General features: G+C 37.0%; 1 protein-coding gene across 5 annotated transcripts in view; it reads right to left on the bottom strand.

Annotated features, from left to right (window-relative positions):
- The window catches only part of LOC101898243 (putative uncharacterized protein DDB_G0271606), a 39,907-nt gene that overhangs the window by 7,590 nt on the left and 20,207 nt on the right, over window positions 1-12,110 (bottom strand). For all 5 annotated transcript variants that reach the window (XM_059121094.1, XM_059121093.1, XM_059121095.1 and 2 more), the window contains one exon: window positions 5,725-7,624. In XM_059121094.1, the coding sequence (XP_058977077.1) occupies window positions 5,725-7,624 (1,900 nt within the window). The remainder of the gene's footprint in view (window positions 1-5,724; window positions 7,625-12,110) is intronic.

Here is a 12,110-nt window from a genome sequence, read left to right as displayed (position 1 = left end):
AAAATTATTATGATGTGTGTAATCGGAGGAGAACCGGATGCTCATTTCGGATTTTATAATCGTTTTGGTAATTCAAAAATTTGACCCTTTATGGGGGAGGTACAACAGGTCTTGAATTGCTGAAATTATTGGGATGTACCAAGTCTGAATGGAATCGGGCGTTAATTTCGCGTTTTATGAGCTTCATGGATATTCAAAATGTTGACCCTTTTGTGGGGGATGTACTTGATGGAGTCGGCCGATATTGTCCATTTTCTCACCCGACCTGGCACTGATGCAAATATTAGGATTTGCAAAGTTAGAGCAAAATCGGATTATCCTTTCTCTTTCTGTGCAATAAATTATTCTCTTTGTCCTGAAACGTATTTGGTCCAAAGAGACCTAGGGTCTGATACCTTTATTTCGATGAGGAACGTTTTGGCCGTATCAAATGGTATATACCCTCTCTAGTCATAAGGTTGAGGGTATAAATAGGATACTTATTTCGCATTTTGTGAGCGCATTGGCCCTTCGTGGGGCAGGCACTAGAAAGAGTGAGACGGAAATTCTTGCAATCAAGAAGACAGAAGAAGGAGACGATAAAAGAACTATGAAATAGCATAGCCGGACCAGAGGCTGTATATGTTGATAGTTAGACGATCCTTACAGCTATCGAGTGAAGTGCCTTTAAATCGAGAACCACTCTTAACTTCAAGAAAGCCCTCATTGAAATGCGTGATTTCATTAAGCTTTGGTGGGCCACATATTGGGGAATGAGGTGGCTAATTAATCAGCTCGTGGCCGATAGCTACACTAATCCATCTGGCCGGTAATCTCGTGAAGATGAACAAGCTCTCTTCTATCTATCACTTTGAAGGTCTGATTTAAGAATTGCGGTAGGCATACTGACTGGCCACGGCAGTTTCAGATATCTGACCTCGAGATGGGATAACAGTGATGGCCAAAGGCATTCCCTGGCTGGGCACACCACCTTACTAACTATACTTTTCTCTATAAATATTTTCTTCCTCTTCTCGCTTCTATATCTCTCCTTTATTTCTTTGCCAGGGTGAACACATTGGAATGAAACAGTGGCCGAATTCGTGTTGCTGCGCATCCTTAAACCAATCTAAGCCTATTATTTTGATAGGACTCATTTTTGCTGTTTTAAAAAAACGTATACCCTTCTGAAGAGGGGTAAAAGAAAGATTAAAGTTTTTATAGAAAAAAAAAAAAAAATAAAATATGCACGGAATTGTTATTCATGATTGGGCTGTATAATGCCGACATAGTAGTGATGACTATAAAAGATTCAAAATTAAAAAAGTATTTAATAGGACTGCTGCATTATTTCCAAGAACACGGTTGAAGGAGGACGCAAAAAAGTAATATTTCTTCTATATAGTCACATCTAATGTCTAAGACATTAATAATTTCCCTCTATTTCTATATTCATATTTTCAGGAAGATGTCTTTAATATATTTTTTTTAACTTCCTGAAATAAAATCTAAATATTTTATAAGATTTTTATAAAAAAAAAAATCCTAGAACAAATAATTTTATAATTTTTTTCTTCAAGTTCGAAAAATTGGATCGCTTGCAGCTATCATATGATAATAGTATTTACATAATATTATTAAATATATAAATTTGCAAACAGTAAAAGCTCTTAAAAAAATATTATAAATAATTACATATTAAAAAAAAATTTTATAAAAAAAAATTTATAAAAAATTAAAAAAAAATAAAATATTTATGTTATGCAGTTGAACTAATTAATTTCAATTTCTACGTTTTTGATAAAAATTTTCAAAAAAAAAAAAAAATATATACATAATTTTTTTTTTAAAATATCACATTCAACTGCATTATTTTTTTGATTTAGTAAAAAAATATATAAAATCGGAAATATATTCCAAGAACAACAACAATAAAATTCCTCATTCCGCACGCCCCACGCATAGCCATACCACCAATCTCTCATATCCAAAAAGAGGCGGTTGCCAGGTTTTTATTCTGCCGCTGCTGCTCTCCATATCCTTTCCATTCCACCACCAGTTGTTAATTAAAAAACTTTTGATTTACATAGAAGAGTTTTTCTTTTATTTTTTTTTTAGTATTTGCTTTGATTGCTTTCATTCAATTTTTTTTTGTCATCTTATTTAAATATAAGATTTTTTTTATACTCGTATTTATTTCTTGACTATATAAATTATTGTGTTTTTTTATTAATTTTTTAGTAAAAAAAAGGAATACTTGTGTCTTGTTTTTTGCAAATAATGATTTTTTTGATTTAACAATAAAACAAAAATAATTCATAATGCATTTTTTTACAGTGAAGACGAAGAAATGAATTAAAAATTATAAAGAAACCATATTGGGGAACTAATTTTTACAAATAGAAATCCTAATTGAATGTGGGTGGGTGGAGGAGATTTTATGGAAATTTAAAATTAAAAAAAAAAACAATTACGTATCTCTGGTAAAATAGTTTAAGGAAGAGTGCTACCCCAGTGGTAAGAAATCATTTCATTGCTTCCCGAGCTCCTAGATTGGTTACTGTACTGATCCAGAGGATGTAGGCCAGATGTGCGATCTGTATTATATTTAAAAAAGATTTTGTGTTGATGGATATAGTGAGACATACAAAGTCTGAATTTAATCGAATGGTATTTGCGCGTTTTATGTACCTCATTGATGCTCAAAATTTTGACCCTTTGTGGGAGATGTACCAGAAGGAGGGGACCGATATATCCCATTTCCACACCAGACCTTGGGTTATTAAAAATATTGTGATGTGTGTAATTTGAAGAGAACCAGATGCTTATTACCAAGTCTGAATGGAATCGAATGTTAATTTCGCGTTTTATGAGCTTCATGGATATTCAACATTTTGACCCTTTATGGGGAAGGTACTGGAAGGAGTGGACCGACATATTCCATCTTCACACCAGACCTTGGGTTTATATGAATATTGTGATAAGTGTAATTTGAAGACAATCGGACATTTACATCACATTTTATAAAAGGGTATAATTATTAAAAATTTTGACCCTTGGGCGAGGTACTTGATAAAGTAGACTATTATTGAGCATTTTCGCACCTGACATAGATGACACTGATGCAAATATTAGAATTCGCAAAGTTGGAGCAAAATCGAATTATCCTTTCTCTTTCTCTGCAATAAAATATATTTTTTTTTTTTTGAAAATGTCGACCTTTTGTGGGGATGTGCCAGAAGGAGTGGACCGATATTGCCCATCTCCGAACTCTATCTATGTATGACAATAATGTTACGCTGTACCAAGTTTGAATCAAAGCGGATACTCCTTTCGAGAGTTATCGCGACAGCCAGACAGACGAACGGACATCGCTAGATCGACTCCAAATGTCCTAAAATGGATTTGGTCCAAAGAAACCTAGGGTCTAAAACCGTTATTTCGATGAGACACCTTTTGGCCGTATCAAATGATATAAACCGTCTCTAGCCATATGGCTGAGGGTATAAAATTAGGAAAAATACAAGTAAAAAAGCTGTAAGTTCATCCGGGCCGAACATTGAATGCCCTCCACCATTTGGAACAAAGTTGGAAAATTTCAAAATAAAGGATCCGTAAAAATTCTGTTTAAATTTTAAAAATACCGTTATATTGGGTCTATACGAAGATGTGAACCAGCATAGGTCAATACAATGTTCAAATACGAAAGTTGAAAAAATCCGCTGAATAATGTAGCTAAAATCATCAAAATGCCGTATATAGAGGTACCGATACGAAGGCCTGGACCCGCATAGGCAATTTTCTGCCACAGGCTGTAGTAACTTTTAGGAACTGCAAATACCAAATTTGAAACAATTCCGGTGGAAAATATCGCTAAAATCATCAAAATACCTGATATCGGGGGGTTCCGTTATATGAGGGCTATACGAAGACCTGGACCTGCATAGACAATTTTCCGTCACAGTCTGTAGTACCTATTAGGAACTTCAAATGCGAAATTTGAAACAATTCCGGTGTATAATGTCGCTAAAATCGTCAAAATACCGAAATTAGGAAGGTACCGATATATGGGGCCTCCACGAAGGCCTGGACCCGCATAGGCAATTTTCTGCCACAGGCTTTAGTACCTATTAGGAACTTCAAATACGTAATTTGAAACAATTTCGGTGGATAATGTCCCTAAAATCATCAAAATACCGAATATCGGGGGGTACCGCTATATGGAGGCTATACGAAGACGTGGTCCTGCACATGCAATTTTTTGTCATAGGCAGTAGTACCCATTACGAATTCTTAATACAAAATTTGAATCAACTGAGGTGAATAAAGTCGATAAAATTATCTAAATATTGAATATCGGGTTATGGGGGCATGGGGGCTATATCGGGGACCTATACAAACAATTCTCTTCCAGGGGTCAGAAGGAACTCCTTGTGTCGATTTTCAGATAATTCCGTTGAAAAAATGTGGCAAAAATCATCAAAATACCGAATATCGGGGGGTATCGTTGTATGGGGGCTATACGATATCGTGGACCTATATAAACAATTTTCTTCCAGGAGGTAAAGTAGTCACAAAGAACACGTTGTGTGGATTTTCAGATAATTTCATTGAAAAATTTGTCTACAATAATAAAAATACCGAATATAGGAGGGTTACGTTGCATGGGGGCTATACGATATCATGGACCTATATGAACGATTCTCTTCCAGGGGTTAAAGTACTCAGAAGGAACTCCTTGTGTTGATTTTCAGACAATTCCGTTGAAAAATGCGGATAAAATCATCAAAATACCGAATATCGGGGGTATCGTTGTATGGGTGCTATATGATATCGCGGACCTATGTAAACAATTCCCTTCCAGGTGGATTCTTCCTTGTGTGGATTTTAGACAATTCGTCGAAAATTTTGACTACAATAATCTAAATACCGGATATCGGGGGGTTCCCCCGTTTTATGGGGGGATATACGATATCGTGGAACGATATATCCCATTTTCGAACTTGACCTGCCTGCCGACAAAAGACAGATCTGTGAAGAATTTTAACTTCCTATCTTTATTCGTTTTGACTCTATAGTGGTCATCTTAGAATTTTACGCTGATCTTATGACGAACTCAATATACCCTCCACACTATGTATGGTGGAGGGTATAAAAAACTTCCACTGGGGTAGCCAAAAAAATGAATCCACTCCAAAATCTAACTCCGTATGGCCATCAGAAACCAAGATAGATTAAGGGAAAGAAAGAAAATAAGGGGAAGAAAAACTTAATATCCAAAATCTATACTTTGAAGGGAGGGAGGATATACTACTCTTTGTCGTTTAGTAAATATGTATATATAAATACTTTTGTTTCATATATAGTTTGTTCTGTATGTTTTCGAATATATATAAAAGTGATTGGTGTTGTGGTTTTTCTTTCTTTCTTTAATTTTGGAGGAATACATGGCCTTTTTTCTGGCCACTTCTGTGTTTTTGTTTTACTTTCAAACTTTTTTTTTGGGGGGGATTTATTTCCCGGTTTCTCAACGCCATGACCAGAGAAAATTCAAAAAATGATGATTGTTGTGCGGTACGCTAGTGGCGGCGGAAGAGGAATTATGGTGAGGAGCTGTTGTTGTAGTAGAAGTAGTTGTATTTGTAGTAGTAGAGTTGTTGTAAGCATTTAATGGACTACGGCTAGTTGTGGGAGGAGTAGTAGTAGTAGTAGAAGAATTGGATTGTTGGTCAAGTAGCAACATACCTTGACTGGTGCCGGTGCCGCCGCCGCCTCCAGTTGTTGTGGCGGTTGAGGTTGCTGCTCCGGCTGCGGCTGCCGTTGAGCCATAGGCCATTTGTGCACAGTATTGCTGTTGCTGCTGCTGCTGATGATGTTGGGGTTGATGTTGTGGCTGATGTTGTCCATAGGGACGGAATGATTGCTCATGTTGTTGTTGCTGCTGATGTTCTGAGTGTTGGGGATGTTGTTGTATTACCGATGTACCTGTATGGGAATTCGAATTGTTGGCTGTTGCCGCCTGCTGCTGCTGTTGTTGTTGTTGCTGCTGGGCAGCCGCTGCCGCAGCAGCAGCCTGCATTTGTGCATGTGGTCGCTTTTTGGGTAAAATTTGTGTCTGAGATAGTATCTTGATTTGATGGGCATCATCACCGGTCAACATTTGCCCGTGTTGTTGCTGTTGTTGGGGGTTAGGAGCACCATGAGGATCCAAGCCGTGAGCTGCGGCCAGGGCTTCATCGTTTGAGGGATTCATGTTTTGTTGTTGTTGTTGCGTTTGGGCCTGCTGCTGAGCTTGAGCTTGTTGCTGGGCTTGTTTGCCACGTTTACCACCACCGCCGCCGCCGCCACCGCCACCACTTCCGCCACCACCACCCACGGTTCCACCGCCACCATTATTTGCCTTGGCATAATTGTTTTTCCGACCACCCTTGGCCGTGGCCGCTGTATCCTCCTCCCGATCACCTTGCAAGAACTTCAAATAGCTGTCCATAAACTGGGTTTTCTTTTCGCCAATTGAGGTGCCCACCACCGGCTTCTTTTCGGGAGGCACATACGACGTTGAGTTGGCCGCTGCACTGCTATTGCCCATCAAGAGATGAGAGGAACCTGATGCATTCGAGGCACTGGCATTGGATTTCGTGGAGAGCTTGCCTGTGGAATCGTTGCTGTTTGTGTTGGGATTGTAGATGCCGATGTTGGTTGGTTTGCTCGAGGAGTTGCGTGACGTATCACTGGCACTGGCATAGCCCTGTTTGGGCGTGGAATCGGCAAGGAAATCCAATTCCTCTTCGATATTGGGTACAATCACTTTGTTGCTGGCTGCCTCTTGGGCGGCCTGTTGCTGTTGTTGCTCCTCCTGCTGTTGTTGGCTGGCTGCCGCTGCTGCTGGGGTGGCCACCACAGCATTTGTGGGTGTGGCACTTGCCACGGCGGCGTTAGCTACTGCTGGAGCCTGGGCCTGTTGCTGCTGCTGGGATTGTTGTTGCTGCTGCTGCTGAGTTGCCGCCTGTTGCTGCTGTTGTTGTTGAATTTGCTGCTGATGCTGATTGAGATTGTACAGGGTGTGCTGTATTGCTCCGGCAGCAGCTGCCGTCTGTTGCATACAGGCAGAATATTGTGAGGCAATTTGTTGTGTGAAATTGGGATAGTACGGCGATAGGTTGGTTAGGTGTGATTGGGCTTGTGATGATTGCAGATGAGCAGGTTGTGGCACTTGTTGTTGCTGCTGCTGCTGCTGGTGAGCCACTGCGGCTGCCTGCTGCTGGGCTTGCTGTTGCTGCTGCTGTTGGGCTTGCTGTTGCTGCTGCTGCTGAGCCTGCTGCTGGGCATGCTGTTGGGTATGAGGATTCACATATGTGGGAATATTTATGGCTGGCACCTGAACAGCCGGCGTTGTTGTATTGTTCTCCTGTTTCAAAGCTGTTGTATTCCATTTATTGTTAAAATCATAATATGTGGGTTGTTGTTGTTGCTGTTGCTGAACATGTTGTTGTTGTTGCTGATGATGGCTGGCTGCCGTTGCATCCTGTTGTTGGGGACTTGGTTCAGCCTCATAATCGTTGGTGATAAGCGTCTTTTTCGGCTGTCTCTTGCGTGGCGTTTTGGTGGTCTTGGCCACCATTTGTTGTTGGTGTTTCTCCTCGGCCTGCAAGAGAAAAAAAAGAGAAGAGGAAGCATAATTAATAAAAATGTCGAGAGGAAATCGGAAAACATATTATATTACAGATTTAGGGGGGGTGGATTTAAAAAAGTGTAAAATAGAAAGGGTTGGGTCAAGTGGAGGAACACAAGCATTTTGCTTTGATTTGTAAACTGTTTCAAGTGTTTGGTGTGATTTTTTTTGTTCTTTTTTTTTATTTTTTTTCAATTTTTTTTTAAATTTTTTTCTTAATTTTTTTTTATTTTTTTTAAATTCTTTTTATTAATTTTTTTATATTTTTTTTAATGTTTTTTAAAGTTTTTTTTTTTTTTAAATACAATTATATTCTAAAGAAAATGTATTATTTTACATATACATATAGTAGAAGAAATAATTCGATTTCTTACGCTCATCATCTTCCTCAACATGGCATACGACTTTTTTTATTATTTTTTTTTAAATAATTTGCTTTTATAAAACACAAACGTCACAGGTTCAAATAGGTGTTTAATATTTTTGTTGTTCATCCATCATTTTTTTTTACACAAATAAATTATTATTAGAAAAAAAAAACTAAACATAAACAACAATATTTTTTTTTTAATTTATTTACAAATATATATAAAAGTTATAAAAACGATATAGATATGTAATAAGTGTTAGTGGCTGGTATTTACAAGAAAACCACAATTAAACAAACAACAACAAGAAAGTAATACAAAATTAATTAATTAATTAGTAGTGGAAAGAAAAAGACGGCTAGTAACTACCAAAAAGACCGACCGAAAAACCACAATTACATTGAAGGTAGAAACAATGACTCTCCAGGAGAATGTTAAATATAGAAAACAAATTTCCAATCCTCCAAGGTCTCTCGCAAGAATATTGGACAGAGATTCCTTAGAAGTCTCAATTTTACTTTAAATTGAATACTAATCTCTGTTCAACTGTTGATTTATTCCAGAGCCAGCTAGAATCTACTAGTTTTGCATTCTTCTCCGATATCATAAAGGAAAAATCGGTTACTGTAGTGAAAACTTTTACATTCTTGCAGTTCTGGAACAGGTCATATATTGAAAGGAAAAAGAGAATCCTTCCAACCAACAACATTCAAAGTTAAGTTAATAATTAGTTTTGAGTTTATAAATCTACAAAATTTGTTTATTTCTAAGGAGAGTTAGAGAAGAAAAGTTTATTGAAAAGTTAGTAGAGACAGTTTTGAAATTTTGAATTGTTTTTTTTTTTTCTTAAAGATACACAGAACACAGAAGAGGAAGATGATTTGGTTTTCTATAAATTTTTTTCAAACACATTTTCTTTAATATTTTTTCTATATAAAAATACTTGTAATTATGTGCAAAATTAATAAATAAATAACAATAAATGGGTTAGGAAGCTAGCGATTTTATACGGTTAGTGGGAATATGGAAGCTAAATTTTGAAAAATGTTTCTTTTCAATATCGAATGAAAATATTACTAGAAAAAGGGAAGGCCTTGAGGGACCACGAAAAGATAAGAATAAAAACTTTTTGACTATTTGATATTTTCAACAATTTTATTTTTAAACAAGTCCTTCTCAATATCGAAGAGGGGTGGGACTTTTCGTTTTTGTCAACAATTTATTTTTAGAAGCCAACATTCTGAAAAATTTCCTTTTCAATATCGAAATGGAGCCCTAAGAATAAATAATGAGACTTTTCAATTTCATAAACAATGCATATAAATAACAAGTAAAAAGGCTGTAAGTTCGGCCGGGCCGAACTTTGAATACCCTCCACAATTTGGGACAAATTTGGAAATTTTCAAAAAAAAAAAATATATTCTATTAAAATTTTAAAAATTAGAAACTATACGACGGCGTGGAACTTCATAGGCAACTGTTGTAATAAGCCATAACAATATTCAAATGCGAAACATGAAAAAAAATGTTACTAAACGTGGACCTGCACAGACAATTTTCTGTCATAGGTTACCATTATATGGGGGCTATCCATTACGAATTTCAATTCTAAATTTGAAAAAAAATTCCGCTGAATAATATCGCTAAAATCATCAAAATACCGAATATAGGGAGGTACTATTATATGGAGGCTATACCAAAACGTGGACCTGCACAAACAATTTTCTGTCATAGGCTATAGTATCCATTGCGAACTTCAAATACCCAATTTGAAACGATTCCGCTGAATAATGTCACTAAAAACGCCAAAATACCGAATATCGGTAGGTACCGTTATATGAGGGCTATACGAAGACGTGGACCTGCACAGACAGTTTTCTGTCGTAGGCTGCAATATCCATTGCGATCTTCAAATTCCAAATTTGAAACATTTTCGGTGAATAATGTATCTAAAATCTTTAAAATACCGAATATCGGGAGGTACCGTTATATGAGGGCTATACGAAGACGTGGACCTCCACAGACAATTTTCTGTCATAGGCTACAATATCCATTGCGAACTTCAAATACTAAATTTGAAACATTTTCGGTGAATAATGTAGCTAAAATCATCAAAATACCGAAAATAGGGAGGCCATTATATGGGGGCTATACGAAGACGTGGACCTGCATAGACAATTTTCTGTCATAGGCTATAGTATCCATTGCGAACTTCAAATACCAAATTTGAAACATTTTCGGTGAATAATGTACCTAAAATCATCAAAATACCGAATATAGGGAGGTACTATTATATGGAGGCTATACCAAAACGTGGACCTGCACAAACAATTTTCTGTCATAGGCTATAGTATCCATTGCGAACTTCAAATTCTAAATTTGAAAAAAAAAATCCCCTGAATAATATCACTAAAAACATCAAAATACCGAATATCGGGAGGTACCGTTATATGGGGGCTATACGAAGACGTGGAGCTACATGGCTCATTTTCTGTCTTAGGATGTAGTATCCATTACGAACTTCAAATGCGAAATTTGAAACAATTCCGCTGAGTAATGTCGCTAAAATCATCAAAATACCGAATATCGGGAGGTACCGTTATATGAGGGCTATACGAAGGCGTGGACCTGCACAGACAGTTTTCTGTCGTAGGCTGCAATATCCATTGCGAACTTCAAATACCAAATTTGAAACATTTTCGGTGAATAATGCCCCTAAAACTTAAAAATACCGAATATCGGGAGGTACCGTTATATGGGGGCTATACAATGGCGTGGACCTGCACGGACAAGTTTCTGTCATAGGCTATAGTATCCATTGCGAACTTCAAATACAAAATTTGAAACAATTCCGGCGAATAATCTCGCTTAAATCATCAAAATGCCGAATATCGGGAGGTACCGTTATATGAGGGCTATATGAAGACATGGACCTGCACAGACAATTTTCTGTCATAGCCTGTAGTATCCATTACGAACTTCAAATACCAAATTTGAAACAATTCCGGTGAATAATGTCGTTAAAATCATAAAAAATACCGAAAATAGGGAGGTGGCATTATATGGGGGCTATAACAAAACGTGGACCTACATGGTGCATTTTCAATACCAAAAGTCCTGCAGATATAATATACATTTGAGTAAAATTTTATCAACCTACTTCTTTCGTTCAGAAGCTAGAGTGATTTCCACAACTTTGTGGGGTCTAAAATATATATTTGGAGGTGTTACTATAGCGGAGGGTATAACAAGTTAAAAAAGTATCAGTCGGTTCTGCCGACAGATGTCTACCCCAAGCCTTGAGCTATGATTATTCAAATTGTTGACCGTTTGTGGGGAAGGTAGCAGAAGGAGTGGACCGATATATTCCATCTTCACAGCAGATCTTCTGTTAGTAGAAATAATAGGATGTGTGAAATATGAAGAGAGCCAGATATTTATTTCGGATTTTATAATCGTTATGGTTATTGAAATTTTTTACCCTTTGTGGGGGAGGTACCAGAAGGAATGGTCCGATCTCTACCATCTTTATAACAGATCTTGTGTCGATGGAAGTATTGAGATGTACTATGTCTGAATGGAATCGAATATTAATTTCACGTTTCATGAACTTCATGGATGTTCAAAAATTTGACCCTTTGTGGGGGAGGTATCAGATGGAGTGGACCCATATATTCCTTCTTCACACCAAGCCTTGGGTTAATAAAAATATTGTGATGTGTGTAATTTTCGTTATAATTTTTCAAAATTTTGACCCTTTGTGGGGTGAGTACTCTCTCTAGTCAGGTGGCTGAGGGTAGAAAATCCAAGTTTTAGTAGTCAGGGGACCCTTAAAATATATTTTAAAAAAATCCACGTGTAGTGATCCTTCAACATGATTAACATTTCCAAATTCCAAAAAATCCACCTTTTGTTGCCCTGGCTACTTTAAGTAATAAAAATCTACGTTCAGTTACCTATGGGTGGAAAAAAATTGCCTTTGATGAAATGTAGGATTGGAATTTAAAAAAAAAAATCCAATATTGGTGGTATGTAGTACCGTAAAAAAATAAGAAAACATACTTGGTAGTCTGTGGGTCATTGAAAAAATA

This window comes from Musca domestica, unplaced genomic scaffold (assembly GCF_030504385.1).
Source record: "Musca domestica strain aabys unplaced genomic scaffold, Musca_domestica.polishedcontigs.V.1.1 189, whole genome shotgun sequence".
Lineage (NCBI taxonomy): Eukaryota > Metazoa > Arthropoda > Insecta > Diptera > Muscidae > Musca > Musca domestica.
This window is presented reverse-complemented; position numbering and strand designations above follow the sequence as displayed.